Source organism: Amblyomma maculatum, chromosome 1 (genome assembly GCF_055883805.1).
Source record: "Amblyomma maculatum isolate TAMU_Amacu chromosome 1, ASM5588380v1, whole genome shotgun sequence".
Lineage (NCBI taxonomy): Eukaryota > Metazoa > Arthropoda > Arachnida > Ixodida > Ixodidae > Amblyomma > Amblyomma maculatum.
Window position 1 is genome coordinate 75,697,736 of NC_139344.1, and position 18,897 is coordinate 75,716,632.

The following is an 18,897-nucleotide window of genomic DNA, read 5'->3' on the forward strand; positions in this document are numbered from 1 at the left end:
ACGGGTTTGGCGGAGTACGCCAGCGAGCGAGCGCGCGGCAACCGGAAGTTCGTTGAAGTGACGTATGTCTGGGCGGAGCTTTGAACTTGCTTGTATTTGTTTTTTTATGGCTCCCTTCGGCGTACGAGTTGAGAGGGAAAATTTGAAGTCATTTTTAATCGCCGATATCTCTGGTGTTGCAGAAGCTAGATCGAAAATTTTTGCGGGAGAATGATGGGTGGTTCAATAACTATCAGTGTTATGGTGTTATTTACCCTTCTTTGTGACCCCTTTCTGGGGACCTTTAATGGTCATCGAGCGGCACGTGCAGCAGTTCCTTTGAGTCTACAGTAGCCATCTGCTACTGCTGGGTCACAACATGACGGCGTGCCGCGGCTCCTGGTTCGCCCCTGGCCGTGGTCCATTGTTCAGAGGAGGGGTGCCGAAGATCAAAAGACGCCCGTTCCGGTTGCCGACAAAAGCGCTCGACTTCAATTAGCCTGTCGGGAATAAGGATCCGTGCTCCTTTGTACTGACGTCCCCCGTCAGCACGCCTCGGCCCGCTGTCGCAAGGAAAAACCACATCCGGCCTTCCAGCGGCGGTGTCCATATACGAGCCCCGTCGGAGCCGCCGCCGCGCCAGCTGCGCATGTGCCAGGAGGGAGTGACGTCACACGGTGCACAGCTGGCGCACCAGGGCCACCACCTACTTCGCGGCGCGGTGACTCAGAGGTGCCGCCGCCGCGGTCGCCGCAGATGTTGCTTCCGCAATTCTACTCGGGATGGCAATTGGTTAAAGCACAGCCATATTTTTTCTTAGAGCGCCACGTGCTACGAGATGAGGTGGTAAGAGGAGCGCCAGGGTGGTGCAGTGGTAAGACGCTCGACCACTGTGCCGGAGTACCCGGGTTCGAACCCGACCTCGGCGGCTGCGTTTCGATGGAGGCGAAACGAAGAGGCGTTCGCGTGCTGTGCGATGTCAGCGCACGTTAAAGATTCGAAATTAACTCGTAGTCGAAATTACTTTGTAGCCCTCCACTACGGCTCCTCTTTCTCCATTTTCGGTCGCCGATATGATCGGTCTTGGTCGCTAGCATAAAATTTGTGTTGCGAAGAGGAACGATGGGTGCCGGATTAGTTGTAAATCATAGGCCCTTTAAGTCTTGGACAGATGATGGATGATAAAGTAATATAACCGCTACTTCTTTAGTCATGATTCCTATTGCGGCGCTTCAAAGTTTGAGAGAATTAAAACAAAAAGCAACTATAATGCAGTCTTTTCACCTCACGTGGCCTAAACCAAACTTTGCCACCACTTCGTTACTAAAACTGAGACAGGTGAGAAAAGAATGTTTATTATAACTTAGAAGGTAATCATAAGCAAATAATGTATGATGATCCATATATAGTAATGTCCAACACATAATTACAAACAAAACACAACCAAAAATTAGGTTTTGGTTGGTTTATGGGATTTAACATTAAAAGTGATTCAGGCTATGAGACACTGTAGTGGAGTGCTCCGGAAATCTCGACTGCCTCGGGTTCTTTACTGCGTACTGAAATCACACAGCACACGGGCGCCTTGCTTTTCGCTTTCATGAAAAGGCGGCGGCCTTGGCTGGGATTTGATCTCGCATGCTTGGTTACAGTAGTTGGCCATCACGGTAGGGCCAAAAATTAGGTGTTGATACTCCTTGAAGGAGAAGCATTTGAGTTATATTCGCACTTTGGTTCCGAATATAACTAATGGTGCATTTTTTGGTAGAACCAGAAAATGATAGATAAAAGTAGGCAGAGTTCATCTGCTTATTTAAATTCTGCTTGATTGAAGCAGTTGAAGATTGAAGCCACAGCTGGCTGCTGATTTTAGAATAGTGCCATGAACTATTAAAATCTTCGTTCTTTTTTGGCAGCCGCCGGCACGCGGCCTTATCACTGAGATTCGTTTGTAAATTCGATTCGATTTTCGTTTGTAAATGCTCGTTATCGCGAGACGCTTAATCATTTTCTTTGTAGCGCAAGATGCGTCGAGATGTATCTCAAAGATTCCAGCCACACATGTTTCTACAGCGTTCCAGGTTATGCTACTCACAGTTTGCGGCCTCATCTAGATGTTTCTTAGCTGCCTTTAACACGCGCGACAGGAATTCTCAGTTCCATGACCAGAGAGCACATTTGTTTCTGTCACCGCCGCAGTGATGCTTAGTTCTTCTGCGGGCGCAAGTCAGCTCAAAAAGAGTGGATTTCAGTACGATGACGCCTGTGTCTTTTGGTGTCTACGTCATGCTGTGGCTATCACGATAGTTTGTGATGCTCTTGCAGACGACCGGATTCACTTGTGCCCTCATAGGCCCAGACGAAGACAAGTCCACTTATCGAAACGTTGGCTCGACCTGCGAACTGAGGACCCCCCCCCCCCCTGTACCCTTGTTCAGTGCTCTTTCATACTCATACATTGTATATGATGTATAGGGAGATTTTTTTAGTATTCAGATTTTTTTTTTCAAAAACCTGGAGATATGTCTCTACTGGTGAATTTTGCGGCCAAGTGGACAATATGTCTATTATGAAGCAGAATGACTTATAACAATAATAAAATAAAGTTCATAAATCAATTTCTTTATATTCAACTTTAAGGACTAATATTATACTGCAAAACTTAAGGCATCGATACTGAATGTGAGCAGTTTTTAAGTTTCCAGAACTGGTAACACAGTTTGAAATACTGCATGCCCAAGATGTGTATATTAAAGCTCGCCGAGTGGGCTTTATTTCATTTCTCTAGCTATAGAGAAAATTGAGCAGGAACTAAAGGCTCATAGCTTGACGGAGGCTTCTGCCCAAGGTAGCATACTTCGGCATACAGTACACACCAATTATGTTAACACATTTCCTTCATAAAACAGCATCTCTGAGCATAGCATTGCTGCCCAAATTATGCTAACTTCTACATCACCAATGCTCAATAGGTGTTTGCATCTGATGCGTAAAAAAAATTAGTGATACTACAATTTTAGGATTGCACAATGCAAGAAAACCAGTCCACTTGCAGACTGCACTGGTTTATTGATCGCAGGCTTTAAAATAAACATTTGTCAACACAAAAAATCACCTCGTATGCAGAGGACATGATGCACGACCTTCTGGATTCCTGCTGTGCTATTGTTCTTAGCAATCCAAAACTTTGTTGTGAACTGTTTACTGCTTTCACAGCTACTTCCTTTAGTGAAAGAGTGCATAAGGTACATCTTTATTTCTTACAATAGGCAAGGTGATTCCAATATGAAGGCGAGCTGAAGAAAGGTGTGCATAGTTCTTGCCCAAGCATGGCATTTGTAAATGTGTGTAGGTCACTTCTTGCATTTGAGTGTTAAGCTTTCATTTATTTGTTTTTTGCGGAAAAACTTCTTTACAAATAAGCCTCAGATATTTATACTACGGCTCAATAAATTACCAGCACATAATATAACTGTCCAAAATAACGAATCGGTGAGATTCACAAAAAAAAATAAATCAGCAAATATTGTTTCTCAAACTGCTCAGTAGTATGTAGCAAAATGGTAATTAGATGAAAATCTTGGGAGCTGCAAGTGCGTTGTCCTGGTTGCCATTATTTTTAAAATGTTATGTAGTACGAAGCGACTAGTGGTCTCGGGATGCACAATTGGCATGATATCTCCTATTACGGCTGCTCGCATACCAAAATTCCCCAGTATACAAGTTGGCAGACAGCTGCTGAAGGAGGCTTTCAACATAACACAAGCCACAGGGAGGACATCCTTAACAACCATTCATGCAATATGACAAATGGTAAGACACTTCGACTGGGCACCACAACAACAGAAAGTATGAAACCACTAAACACCATCGTTCTGGCATTTGAACTTTTGCGCTGTTTTTGTTAGTGTTCAGCACTCAAAATGCAGGCATGAAAATACCTCGTTGGGGAAGTACATGATTTTGTTTTTACTGCCATCCATATCAAAACCCCAGAGTTTCCATATTACCAAGGTAAAAATACATAGAAAAAACTTGGTCCCCAGAAAAATTGTCCATAATTTGAGTCCATGTCAACGAGGACCATATACCAGGGCACAGCTGCAAATGACATGACCAAATTGGTATGAGGTCTATTCATAACTGACGTTATTAGGGAACTACAAGATACTGAAAATAAAGGGCCTTGGCACTGATTTTTCCTGTCAGAAAAGTGACTGAAGATCTTGTATGCATAAATGTTTCTGAGCGTGTCTAAGCCACTATGTTAACGCCATTTTTATGCAACGTATACATGCGGAAAATGTTTCAATAAACAGCAGTTGTAATTTCAGTACTCTCTTCCTCTGTCCGCATTGTTTGTGCTGCAAAACTACTAACCCATCCTCAATTCTCATTATTTTACACCACAGATCAGTTCTGCTTCACAACTCAGCAACTTTGGCAACTACCTAAATTATTCACATACAACGTAGTTATCACACTTCACACTTTTATTTAGCACACAAGTTTGCATACAGCAAGTTTGTTACCTAGACAACTGCTGTGGCCCTGGTGAGAAGAGGGTGCCACTCTGCTTGTTTGCTGTTCGTGATGGAGCAAAACCGAGCAGCTTCTGTGTATTCTGAAACAACAAAGTTAATAACTGAAAATTTCCCACACTACAAAATCCCAAAGTCCAGATCTTTCAATTTCACCAAGCACATATATAAACAGGAATGTGATCTTGAAATTGCCCTGTGTATCTATGTAGAAAATAGTGCCTCTTTATCTCTCTTTTTTTTTGTGCAGTGTGGAACACTAATTTCTTGGCATCTGCAACGGTGAAAGAAATCCTGTGACACGCTTTCAGTAAAAATGCAAGTTTCACGCCAATAATCGGGATAAATGTACATAAGTTCCCCAATAATAAGGACACTGGTTCTCAATAATAACTGTCCACACCCCAGTGACTATCTCACAGGAGTTTCAAAAACTGTCGTGTGTTGTAGTCGGTGCTTCAAAATACCATAAGATACAGGGATACTTTTTAACACTTTCCTGTCCACGCCTATTCAAATCGTTTGCCCCCTAACGACGGTTTTATGATTCGAATTTTGCCGCTTTGGAAGCGCTTCTGGACAAGTGGCAGCCGCCACTGGGAAATAAAAGAACCCTTCTTTCAGTTTTGCCCTTGATTTTATTCTTTTCATCATGCTGCGCGTGTCGAGACGGTTTCCAGTGTCAGGTGATCATTGCTCCTTGTGCGCATCATGGCGTCGACGTCGCACGCTGGCACTCCTCGGAAATGGCGTTTCTGCAGATATTGACACATCTGAAAGTTCGTTTTTGGATGCCGACAGAAGCAGCGACGATTCTGAAGATGACTTCAGCTCTTCAGATTTCAGTAGAGACGACGGAACTGCATCAAATCAACTCGGAACGTCAACAGCCATGCCCTGTTAAGTGTCTGATTGTCCTCCGAAAAGTTCCTCTTTTGCTGCGCGCTAACAGAAAGAGGTCAGAATAATTTTAAAGTCGTGACTGTTATCTGCAGGGTCTCAACGTCATTCGGGCGGGACTACTTGCCGCTGACAGCGCAGAGAGTCGTGTTTTCGGCAAAGAGAAAGCTAGGGGTCCACCTCGGCATTGTGTACCGGAGTTCCGCTCGGTGCTAATCAAGAGCCGTTTGCGCGGTGGCACAATCGTCACTAGTGGCGAATTCGAGTGGGAAAGCAGGCGCACTCGAGAGCACTTCGAAAATGCTCTCAGACAAGCGGGCGCCCTCCAGTGGGAGAGCAGGAGTAGAATCACTGGCTTCCAATGGTAGAGGAGGAGGGCTTTTTCTCCACTGAGAGCACCTGAGTGCACTCCCGGCTGCTCCTTTGTCTAAAGCGAGAGTAGAGGAAGTCACAAGGCATAAAGCGTCATATCCATGCCATCTTTTCTGTTTTTTCTCTATTGAGTCAGCGACGCTCAAAATGGCGGCTTCAAAGCGTCGGCGAACGGAAAGCATTCCTCAAGTGCTGTATGCATGTTTGAGACTCGCTGCTGGCGTCGAAAGGGCCAAAGGAGGCAGATCGCCGTGCTGTGAGAACAAAGGCATACAAAACAAGCGATTCTATACGGAGCGTTGGCCTCTCCTCGGGTTGCAACTGCCACTGCTACGGGCAGGCGGAGAATGCTGGGGAGAGAAGTGCGATGACATGGTCGTGGCGCTCCGCTCTCGACACGTAGAGAACGTCCCCGTGGGAGGATAGTTACACCCTTGCTCGGTGTGCTCCTGTACTGCTCGGCGCCTCTGCTCTCGTCCCTCCAACCGAATGTGCCATAGGTGTAACATTTTAGCTTCATTACTATTGTATTTAGACAGTTAAAATTTAATACATTGCTAGACCGGTCCCTGACCTACAAAACGTATATTTCAAAATTTTTTTTTTCTGAAGAACTTTTAATGTTTTTGTGCGTTTTTTATTTTTCATTAACTTTTTGTGATTGTTTTCATTTGCTTTGCAATTTTTGAATTAAGACATTCATTTTGCTTACTTTCATTGTAAAAGAAATTTCTTCCTCTACAATTTGATACCAAACACTCCTATACCACGCGTTTTTGGTGAAAAAAAAAAAAACATTCTAATGACACCACCTAAAAACCCCTACTTTTCCCACGGACAGGAAAGTGTTAATTCACTGCATCCAATAACGATGGAATGACGGCATGTAGGGAGAGTTGGTTCATGACTTAAAAACACTATGGCACAAAGACAACAACACAAGAAAGAATACCACCCCACATGCGCACACTACCGTTTCTTCAAAGAAAAGGGAAATATTTATCCCCTCGACCAAGCATGTATACAACGCTTAATCACTTTCAACCCTGCCTGTAACAGTAAGCAGCAAAAGACACGACTAAACACATGACTAACCAATTAAAATAAAGGTAATATAAACCATGTGGGCATGTGGTGCCGTATTCTTCCTAGTGTTGTAGTCTTTGCGCCGTAGTGTTTTCAAGTCCCACAACTAGACTACAAAAGCAGAGGATTGTTAGTTTGTGTAGTGTTGGACAGCATCTAGCGCATGTGGCCTGACGCCATTTACTGTATAAGTGGCACCATCTGGTGCAGCTACCTCACACCGAATTTTTATTTAAATTGAAATAATGGTGCCAGTTGTTCAAAAAGTGACAAGTGGCATATCCAGAAGGAGAAAATGGTAGTGCTCGAATGACCACTTCCTTCTTTTGGATATCCCAGTCATGAACTGCCATCCACTATGATTGTACATAACTGCAGCACGAAAAAAGACTAGCACAAAGAAGGAACACACACAACACGGACAATCGCTACACTCACAACTGATTTCATTTCGGCAACGTATGGGAAATATATGGGTTCCGCCACGGATGCGCGCACAGAAAAGAAGAAAGGAAGGATATGTGTCATTGTCAACATAGAACATTTTCACACTGTGTGACACATCTTATTGAGTGGCAGAGAAAAGGTCCAATTCTGCTTTGTACAGATGAACTGAAGTATCACTTACGCAATAAATCGCCCCCTTTTCTTTATATGGCAAGCTTCCGGTACGCCATGTGCGGTTTGATCTTTGCCTTTGCCTAGAATCCTTGCATCATCAAAATGAGGCAAGCATTCCTGGCAAGACCTGCAATGCTTAGCCAAGTTCATATCTTCGTTGTTCTCTAAATTTCTTTCATGCTCCCTCAATCGATTGTTGACACATCTGCCAGATTGGCCAACACAGGCTTTTTTGCACGACAGTGAAATTTCATATACCACCCCTGACTGGCACTGTACATGGAGCTTGGCATGCTTTTCCCCGCATCAAGCTTTAGTGGACTCTTTACCAGAAATACGAGGGCATAGTTGGCCGAGCTTTACCGGAGCCGAAAAAACAAGCGGTACCCCAAACCTGTTTGCAACTTCAAGTTAAGCGAAACTGTGTGCAGGTAGGGGGCAACTTCCGAACGCAAGGTGTGCTCAACTTCCCTTATCTTCAAGGTCATAGCGCTCTTCTTTACCTTTTTCAGGACGGTCTCGGCAACAGCCGTCACTATCGACTGAGGGTAGCCCGAGTCCAAAATTCTTGCCAATTGGCCATCAAAGTTTGCCTGCATTTCGTGATCGCACGATTCATCTAGTGCAGATTCGAGGCACACGTTCACTATGCTTCTTTTAATTATTATTTGTGTGTGTGTGTGTTTGTGCAGAATATAAGGTAACCGTCGATTTTTTTACACGCGGTGTGTAGCGCCAACACACATGATCCCCACCAAGCTTGATATGAATATCTAAAAACTAAAGAAGATTCTCGTTTGAAACTTCGCAAGTGAATGTCAATCCCTTTCTATGCTGTTTAAATGCATCTAAAATTCTGTCAACAATAGCACAGTAGTGGAAAGGGCTCTGCTTGTCCAACAAGATCAAAAAATCATCACACATACAACAAATCATCAGTGATGCGAGCAACTCTTAGTGGGGTATTGAATAAAACAAATCTTCCACTTCCACAGAGAAAGCAAAGCCAGTGTTGCGATTGGTTTTCCAGAAATCAACAATCTCTCTATAATTCTGTATAAGAAAGGGGTCATTAACAGTGAGAACTTGCAAAGATCTCTGCAGAAATCGACTAACAAGCAATTGCCATGTTCCATTTTCACTTCCGTTTCAAATTATTGTTAGTGAAAACGGAACATGGCAGTTGCTTGTTAGTCAGTTCCTGCAGAGATCTTTGAGAGTTCTCACCCTTAATAACCCTTCTTGTTTTAAAGAATTCTAGAGAGATTGTTGATTTCCTGAAGATCAACCACAACATTGGCTTCAGGTTCTCTGTGGACATGAAAAATTTGTTTTATTCGATACCCCACCAGGAGTTGTTTGCGTCACTAAAACAGTGCATTGACAAGAGTGGTGTCGTCCCTTTCTAGAATTCAGCTGATATGTCTGTTGACAATTTTCTAACACTTTTAGAATTTTACCTTCAAGGAACTTTCATCGCTTTTAACAACCAGCACTACTTACAAACCAAAGAAATATGAATTGGGCCCTGTACTGCACCTATTTTAAGTGATATTTCTTTAGCCAGTATTGACCAGATTTTAGCATCTGCTTTTAAACAAGACGAGGTCACAAAAGTGTACCAATATGTTGATTTTTGACCTTGTTGGACAAACAGAGCCCTTTACATTACTGCGCTACTGTTGACAGAATTTTAGACAATTTAACACAGCATGGAAAGTGACTGACCTTCACTTTGCGAAGTTCCAGAACGAGAATCTTCAGTTTTTAGATATTAGTATCAAGTTTGGTGAGGATCATGTGTGCTGGCGCTACACGCCCCACGTGTGCAAAAACGACTGTTACATTAGGATTCTGCACACTCTAAAAAAAATAGTAATTCTAAGAATCATAGTGAACTTGTGCCTCGAATCTGCCCTGGATAAATTGTGTGAACATGAAATGCAGACCAGCTTTGATGGCCAATTGACAAGTATTTTTGACTCGGGCTACCCTCAGTCGATTGTGACAGTTGTTGCTAAGACCCTTCTGAAAAGGGTAAAAAAGGGCGCTACGACCATGAAGACTAGGAAAGTACAGCGCACCTTGTGTCCGGAAGTTTCCGCCTACCTGGCCACAGTTTCGCATAACTCGAAGAAAGTTGGAAACAGGGTCAGGGTGCCGCTCGTTTTTGCGGCTCCGGTAAAGCTCGGTCAACTATGCCTTCATATCTCCGGTAAGGAGTCCATTAAAGCTGGATGCGGGAAAAAGCATTCCAAGCCCCACGTAGCAAGCCAGTCCATGGAAGAGGACAGACTGCAATCACCTAAGGAAGCGTCAGGCACAATCTTTGCGGACAGAACAGGAGCAAGGGCAACAATGCCTTCAAAAACGACCAGCCAGAGCTTTGAACCTCAAAGAGCAACACAAACAAGAACACCTTTGGAAGAGCCGAGCGAGACAGTCTCAGATGTCTACTGTCAGCAAGAACTAGAATGCCTTTGGAGGAAGTGGGCCCTCGACAGGCAGTTACGTGAATGTGCGCACAAGCACCTGGAGGCACAGGATGCTCTCTTCATCATCTGTGACAATTTTAATTCACGCCAGTGTTCATGTGCAAACTATAGTCGAACCCGGTTATATCGAACCTGGATATATCGAATTTTGGTTATATCGAACTCACGGAATATCCCCTTGAAAATCCCATGTTAAAGTATAAGAAAGCCGTGTTATATAACGAACTTAATTTCACCGGTCGTTCGATATATCGAACTCCGCACCACGCACTGGAAAGTGTGCCTTCCCAAAAGACGATCGCATCACCCTTGGCCGTTGTCCGTGGAAGGAATGAGAGGGGACAGTTCGGCGACTGCTGGTCTGGGCAGTGCCGCGCCCATTCCCTGAAGGCATGCGCATCTGCAGTTATCGTTTCCTGCGCGCCAGCACATGAAGTTTGCAAGCCATGTGGGTGGGTGTGCCCATCCTTTTGCTCTCTCCTTCAGCACGCGCTACGCATGCGCCAAGCCAGCTCAGCCCGTTTTCAGACAGGCGTCTGACGCTTTCTCCAGCGTGTTGCGAACCCTCTATGGCGCCTGCGGACGTTAAAAAGCGGCAGCTTTTTTTTTTTTTTTTTTTTTGCGAGTCATCCTTTATCGTTGTGCTGTTCGGACGATAAGAAACGGCAGATTTTTTTTTTTTTTTTTTTTTTGGGGGAGTCGTTTATTCTTGCATGTATGAATCAACGAAAGCACGCGGTCAGCTGTTGCGATCATGACACCCGCCCCAAGAGCGGCGCGATAAATCGAACCAGGCTTGTGCAATCAAGCTATCACGGGCATTCTGCCAAGTTCGCTCCCCGCCACCGCAGGAGCTATCAAAAGATAAATGCGCCCCGACGTTATCGCTGCGCAGCATCTTGGCACGCTGCCAAGAAATGAGCCGTGGATGAGACGACCGAAACTAAGTGACGTGCGCCATGGACATGCAAGCGATTTCTGCCGCTTCTGCCGCGGCGACACGGAAACCTTGTTTTGAGCTGCCGCGGTGGCTCAAGCAGCGAGAGGAATGCAGTTCCGACAAGTTGGAAATTTTTCGCTCTGTCGCTGCCGCTCGTTACTGTGATCGCTTGCGTGTGAGCGAGCTGGCCTTAACGCATTTTTTTTTTTCAAATTCTCGGTGCAAAAGTGGAGAGTGGGTTCATTATGCGAGTGGGCTGATTATGCGACGAATACGGTATAGTTTTTTCGCATCGTAAGTGCCGTCACAAGCCGATTTCTGTATATCGAATTATCAATATATCGAACTATTTCGCGATCCCCTCCGAGTTCGATATATCCGGGTTCGACTGTAGTTGGGGTTAAAATTGTCAAACACATTAAAGGGACACTGAAGACACCCAAATATGCTATGAAAATCTAATAAACTACATTTGGTGACACTGTCGCCGTATATCCGGCAGCAAAAAATCGAATAATTGCTGAGATATTGCGATAAGAAGTTGAGCGTGTTATCATATTCGAGACAAAATCTACGACTGCATTCAAACTGGCAACGTAATTCGCATTTGTCAGCCTCGGGGATTTGTAGTGCGTCACGTGATTTGTAGTTGCGAGTTTCGGCTGTGGCGGCGATACCTGTATTTCTGTTCTTCCTCTTTACTACTTTATAACCAGCTCAAGGTAGTAAAGAAGAAGAACAGAAATACAGGTATCGCCGCCACAGCTGAAACTCGCAACTACAAATCACATGACGCACAAGAAATCCCGGAGGCTGACAAATGCGAATTATGTTACCAGTTTGAATGCGGTCGTAGGTTTTGTCTCGAATATGATAACACGTTTTTATCATACGTAAATGACGGTGAAAAGACAACGTAAATGTTGCAAGGCAAATACAAAAATATACTTGGAGGCACCACAGGCACCGACTTAGTTTCGGTTATGTTCCAGCTCATGCATTTCGTGCGTGCTCGAATAGTTTCAAGTTTGGACCTGCAGCGGCTGAATAGGGAACCAAAGCTGGAGTTTGCTCCGCGATGCCAGCGCTCGGTTTCTAGCAGAGCGGAGAGGAACTACAAAACCTACGCGCATCCGCGCCCGCGCTGCTGTCTGCGGAGTCTGCGCAGCCTGCTCGCTAGGAAGCGCGTGCTACAGGCAGCCGCACGTGCACGCGGAGCGGGAGAAGGAGAGTGAGGACGAGGGGGGATGGTCGTGCGTCTGTGCGTGCAAAGCCGGCGCTCTTTGCCAGTGGTGTTGTTTTTGCTTTTTTCTGTGCCCCGGCTGACATAGAGGGTGGCTGGAGGCACGCTTTTTATCAGTGCTTTCGAAAGTGAGAAATTATGATTAATTGATCGCCGCGGACATTGTTTTCAAAGAGCACTTGTTGGCAGGCTCAGACAAAAAAAAGAATAAATAAAAAAACGAACGTGAATTCGGTACTCGAAGGCAGAGGCAAGCGACAGGTATTTTGAAGGACTTGAGGCGGCACATGTCTCTTCCATGTTGTTCAGAGCTCCTGGCGCTGGTTGGGGAGCTTCTTTTCCATTTGTGACTGCTCACTTGAAAGGGGCCTATTCAACTCTTTGCGAACAGACGTTTTAGGCGATGCTGCCGGTGCCGTGGTGCCTGCTTCGGCGCGTTTAGGACGCGTTCCTTGCCGAGGCACAAAGCATGCCGCCCTACCCTTTGGTTCCTGCTGACAGCGGTCAGGGGGAGTTCGCTGCTGTGGCGCTGCCATCCGAAATCAATGACTTATCTACCTTTAATGATGAGAGGTTTCTTAACGACCTGGATCACTGACGAGAAGCCGAGACACGCCATTTTTCGGCAGTATCCTCTCTCCGCGAGACGAAGAGCGAGGAAATGCCTGACGACTTTTCATGCAGGCGGGGACATCTCTCCAAGTAAACCTTTGTCTTCTTAATTCCACAGCTACGCTGTGCAATCCCTAGTTCAGTTATCTCCTCTAGCGAATGCGCAGTTTTGAGCTCCCGAAGCAGGATCGCGTATGAGGATAGAACGATTAACGTATGTGTTTTCCCTTTATAAGCGCCGAGTGATGGCATTAATGACATATATCTGTTTCTTGACGCCGACTTGGTTCCGCGATGGCTGCTGCGGCACCGCCAGTTACAGAGGTGCGAGATACGAGCGGTACGAGATACCTAAAAAAAAAAAAAACGACAACCATCGTTTCAACACGAAAGAGAGAAGAGAGAAAAACACTTTCACGAGTTTTGCGAAAAAGCGCGCCGGCACTTTTTCATTCGTTTTGTTTTTCTTGCCCCTTTGTTCGAGCGCGACGGCGGCCGGAATGCGGCCGGAGGAGGAGAGAAACAACCAAGCGCGCGTGCGCAAACACGTGCTGGAAAGCAGCGCGGAGCAGACGACAGCATGCTTTTCTATGCGGCAGGGAGCAGACGACACGGCCGCACTGCGCGGAGGTTTTGACGGCGTCTCCATGGAGGGCACTGACGCACAGAGCGGCGCAGCGCCCCCTGGCCCAGGTTTTCTCCCCTATTACGAGCTTGGAGCAGCAGATGCACCTGGCTCGTTCACATTTGAGCATTCGGAGGCGCGAGCGAGCGAAATCCGCTGCCGCCGACACGCTCCTTCGTTCACACTTCTGAGCCAACATATTGCCGCCGTCGCCGCTTCGACTGTGAGCTCCCGTTGACCCTGACCTGACCGCTCGACTGCAGCTACGTACGCCACGAAAAGCATACATATGCTAAGTGCCGAAGGAAAAACGCATTATCATTCAATTGTTCATTAAATCATGGCACATCAGACCCACATACTGCGGCAACAAGATCTTCAACGTGCTATTTGTAAGCATCGTAAACAAAAGGGGCATACTTGGCACGCATACCAAGGAGAGTGTCGATCTATTACCACTATTGTGCTGGTCGCCCGGCGAAAAAGGCCTCAGGTAAAAAGTAAAAACTAAAAATAACGAAGCACCACAAATACATTAAAAAAAATGTAAAAAAAAAATCGATTTGTAGAAAAAAAAAAAAAAACCACCACCACCAGCGGGATTCAAGCCCGCCACTGCTTGCTCCGTAACGTTCGGCGCTAACCACTCGGCTACGCTGCGCCTCAGGGAGCTGAGCAATATTTCTGCATATTATGTCATGGCCACATTTATAAGGAAACGTATTTCGAGGTGTACAGGCCATTGCTGCCGGTTTAAAAATTACTTCTTGACCATCGAAGCCTGCTGCCTGCTCTCACGACTTTCAACTAATGTTCTGGATGCCTATGCGCACTACATTGTGCACTGGAACCATTTTAACATGTGGCATTTCACAGCACTGGCAAATTTAGGGGCGCCGGCTGTTCGGTCATGCTCTACTACCGTGGATGTAATTTTCGCTGAACACTGAGCTGTAGCACAAACCTTCAAGGAAAAAAGTGCGACAAAGCTTCAAAAGTGGCAAGCGCAGCAGCGAGGACACTATTTTGCCGATAACTAAATCTTATTTGTATGTAAACATTTCAGGAAGCGTTGCAATGACCGAGGGCTCGGAGTGTTTATACGCAGTGCAAGAAGGAGCGCAAAGGCTCGAGGAACATGTAAAGTATTGTGCATTACAAGCGCTCTATGTTGTTTTTCTTCCTTTATGGGCCCATCGCTCATTAAATTACTCGCTTCATCGTTTTATTTATTCCAGCTGTGGCCGTCGCTTATTGTGAGCCGATGGTCGATTGCGAGTACGCTGTTGCCATGTTGGCCCTCGAGGGACGTGACGGCACAGGCCGCGCCGGCTCGCTAGCAATCACGGAGTCTCCGCTTGCGTCATAGTGTGTGTCACTCTACCCCAACTACGTAGTCGGAGGAAACAGTTTGAATTCGACCAGCGGGAACAAGAAAAAACCTCAACTTCTTATCGCAATATCTCGGCAATTATTCAATTTTTTGCTGTCGGATATGCGGTGACAATTGTCACCAAATGTAGTTTATTAGATTTTCGTATCATCTTTGGGTGTCCTTAGTGTCCCTTTAAGCCACTACCAGAAGTGCATCTTGCATCGATTATATTTTTGCACGACACGTCGATGTAACCAGCATTAATTATGCAAGTCACTTCAGTTACCACATGCCGTTATTCGCTGTTTTACATGACAGCACAAAGCACACGCGTGATTAAACCTGTTTCTTCAAAAAGCTGTACTTTGCATATGGCGACAGAACATGGGTCAATACGCATGCATTCCTGCAGTGGAATAATCTAGGCATAGCATGGACTTGACAGCTTTTTTTTTTTTTTGCTTAAATTTTGTGATGAGAGGCCTCCGGAGTAAAAAAAATTTCACAGCTGTTAAAAATATAAGGCCCCTAGTTTCTTGCAGCAGAAAAATTGAATTTCACAGAGAACCAAATCTCCAGTATTCCACAGAAGACTTTCTTGCAGCAGTGACTGCCGTGTGGCTGTTTTCCTGCCTCGATGCTTTGTATTCTGCACAGCACAATTATGTGCCCGTTCACCCTCCCTTTTTTCCTTTTGTAGGCTCCTAACAACATACACTCTCTTCCATTTTTTTTCTCAATAGCTCCCAATATCTTCGCATGTTTGCAACAACTCTCCCTTACAAGTGCGTGCTGCATAATTGACCTCAATGTCCCAAGGCAGCGAAGCATTGCCGAAGGCTGTTGAGAAGCTGGCTCTTCATTGCAAGAGACAAGCCTGGTGGGCGAGCTTAGTGCAAGTACCTCCAAAAATAGTGAAAAAAAAAAAAAATTATGTTGGTCTCAAACATAGGTTTAGGTGCTTTCTATGTAGACGATCCAAGAAAAAAAAATGCACTATACACAGGCAAATACAGTAGCAGTGCTTTCGACAGGCACAGTTTTGTGAGCCTTCCCGAACCAGTGTGTGACCTCATTACTACCAGAGTTAGTTTTTTATGTGCCACTTTGCCTCAGCAAGCACGTTGATGCATTGGCAGAACTTCGTTTGTTACTAGGTTCAACCTGTCAAGCAAATTCAGACCATCAAATCATTCTAATTCCCATCATCCCTAATGATATCAACAAACACAACATCACGCACAAAAAGAATGTGGCTGCTAACACAAAATTTCTCAAGTCATGCTAAATATGCAATTTTGTAAAAATTGAGACTACGGGCCTCATCATTATGCAATAATGTATTTAGCTGCCAACCTCAAGTGCTTGGAGCAAAGATTATAAAAGAATAAGGCAAGCTAAATGCAAATAACTGAAGCTGCCCAGTCCATGCAAATATCTTTTAAGCAGCAGCAAGTGTTTTGAAATTTTAGGAACTTGTACAAAAGAGCAGCCATGGTATTATAGGCCAATGCTTACCTGTCTAATGGACATTGTGCAGAGAATGTAAAGGAAGATAAAAGAACAGTCAGTGTAGTCTTCCCCGGGGAGGTTTCTGTGTGACAAGCTCTGAATCCAGGAAATTGGAACAAATGGCAATTTGGCAACCACTCGGCCATCAAAGCTGGAACAGAGAAACAACAATATCTGCTATGGGAACAGACACAACTTGGTATATGCCAAGAATAACAAGCCTGTATAATTCGTAATTGCAGAATATTATGGTGAAAATCTCTCATAATATTACCCTGAGCATTTCCTGCACCTGCTACCTATACTGTTTCACAAGCTGCTTCACAAGCCTGGGCCAACCAGGATGGCGCATTACATGATTGTGTTCCTATGCACCTGACGACCCCGATGGGTAAGAACACAATGTTGTGCACATGGCTCTGACTGTACCAAGCTGCCGTTACCTTTTGTAGTGCTGCAAACAGCTTGTGAAACACATAGGAAATGTTTCAAGGAAAATGCCTTGTGCACAGTAGGGAGCTCAAGCTTAAGTTCGGTTGTGCGACAGTGGCACAATGCTCTTCCCAGGTAGCAAACTGTGAAACGCAGGGGCACCACTACAGCACACTCCCTTGCTGCGCGGTCCGAGTGCTCCAGTAGTGCCCCTGCAGCTCCACAAGATGAACAAGCTATTTTGACAACTATGCAGTCGGTTAGCACGTTTTTTGCTAGCTGAAAGAGCTTCCTTTTTCGGCGGAGTTGTGGCCATCCAGATGGTGTTTTCTTGTTTTTCATCACACATGATGAGCAATTTATGCTTTTGTGAGGCCGATAGTGCAAGCTCGGCACCTGGAATGATGTGACAGCATTAATGGAACCCATCTGCAGCTCCCTTTGCTGACCTTTGTTCTCATGCCCTCTACAAGTCGCTTGTTCCCTAATTCCTTTGCTTGTGCCTTTATTATCTCACGAGTACTCTTTAGCATAGTCATAAGCTATCACATTATGTCAAATACTACCAGGCATCAATATAAAGCTCCGCTCAACCAAACCGTATGAATGTGCCTGCATGGTTTAGGGGTAGCATGTTTGATTCGGGATCCAAGGGTCCCGAGTTCGATACCCATCTAGCCCTCCCATCTCAAAAAAGATGCTGAAGTAGGCAGCTCCTGCAAATTCGAAACGTCGACACTGAATTTTCTGGAGAATGAGGCCTTTAATGCTGTCGCATTAAAATCTGCTGTGTACAGAAATGGGTTGGGAGGTTTGGGTGTGAAACTAATTTAGGCAGCACCACCCATACAACAGCTAGCAGAGGCTGATCTGGGGCTCAGAACATGATGCCTGCCTCATCCTTGTGTAGAGTGCTCGAGCAGTATGCACCATGCATCGAAAACTGAAATTAGAAGCAAGCACAGTTCCAGGCAAGGTGCTTGTAGCCACCTTGACAACAGGTCTATGCAGCTCTATTTCCACGCAAGCGTTGTCTGAACACTCTAGTAGAAGCTGGAATGAGGTGTAGATTTTTATGCAGTGACGCTCTAGCGCAGTACACAAGGGTAAGGCGTGCCGTACAACGCACAATATAAAATGAAAACGCACTCACATTGAATTGAACATGCTGAGAAGCGCCGTAAAGGCAAAGCCTATTGCAAACATTGATTTCATTTTTACCTGTGAATAAAAATAAAAAACCGACGAAGTTGAGTGCACAGCAAAAAGTTCAATTCAAAAGTGTAGGAAATGATTGCACACTTACAAGTGACAAGTCCCTGTTGTTGTTTTTCAGCTTTTCTTCCTCCCGTTCTGAAAGTACGAACGAAGTGCAATGAAAGTATTCCAAGGCAGCGTCGATAGAAATCGACAGAAAGCAGAAGCTAATTACCTATTTTCTTTTTCTGCTGTCGGGCAGCTGTCTCACCGTGTGCCTCTTTCTTCTTTTCCACTGTTGGATATAATTACCAAGATGTAACTACTGCATAGCAAACGCACACACCAACATCCGGCGCACTTACGCCTCTTGCTCTGCTTCTCAACTTCTGCCTTGAGTTTCTGGTATTTCTCGGTTCTGTATACCATCAGCCAAGTCAAACCTGACAAATGAATGACAAGAAACCGGCTTGGAACATACTGAAGGGCAAACATTGCACAGTCACAAGGTGTATACCAAGATAGCCTTCATAAAACGCTTACGGCTAGTTGTCACAAACTTACTACCTTAAAATGTGCATACCTTCACTCAGCAAGGCAGTGAAGATAGAAATTACAAGTATAAGTAAAGTGTCTGACCACATTTCTGTATCTAGTCTCGGATTAGCAGCGCGTGCTACCGACCCGAAGCTAACACGCTACCACCACGGCAAAAATGCCGACTGCTCTTTTTTCTTCTTTTTTTCTCCCCCCTGACTTTCATTGTTGCTTGCAAGTTGTTTATATTCGGCTGCGTAAGAAAGAAAGGTAAAAAAACTTATAAACGCATGCGAATAAAATCCCCTTCCAGATCTACATACACACTCTAGGCAACATTTTTAGCGACATTATATGCAATGTATTTATTATAAAATGTTTTTTGATACTACCAATCTAGTACGAATAGCACAAATAGTATTTGGATATT

The 18,897-nt window shown here is 45.0% G+C and overlaps 1 protein-coding gene across 1 annotated transcript; it reads right to left on the reverse strand.

The window, feature by feature from the left end:
* Positions 1–4,454: 4,454 nt before the first annotated feature.
* Positions 4,455–18,671, reverse strand: LOC146202835 (calcium load-activated calcium channel). The gene is made up of 7 exons (XM_084588367.1): positions 18,514–18,671; positions 18,296–18,373; positions 18,166–18,225; positions 18,040–18,086; positions 17,887–17,954; positions 16,308–16,452; positions 4,455–4,603 (listed from the first exon to the last, which is right to left on the reverse strand). Exons 1-7 carry the CDS (start codon positions 18,572–18,574, stop codon positions 4,508–4,510), a joined length of 555 nt encoding a protein of 184 aa, XP_084444493.1. The 5' UTR covers positions 18,575–18,671; the 3' UTR covers positions 4,455–4,507.
* Between the last annotated feature and the right edge of the window lie 226 nt (positions 18,672–18,897).

Bases quoted from the DNA above. Each gene is read 5' to 3' on its own strand.
- LOC146202835 (XM_084588367.1), bottom strand. From the start codon at position 18,574: ATGTGGTCAGACACTTTACTTATACTTGTAATTTCTATCTTCACTGCC. The intron at 18,226-18,295 runs GTAAGTGCGCCG...TATATCCAACAG, and splicing joins TGAGAAGCAGAGCAAGAGGC to TGGAAAAGAAGAAAGAGGCA. The intron at 16,453-17,886 runs GTGAGTGCGTTT...TCTCTGTTCCAG, and splicing joins CTCAGCATGTTCAATTCAAT to CTTTGATGGCCGAGTGGTTG.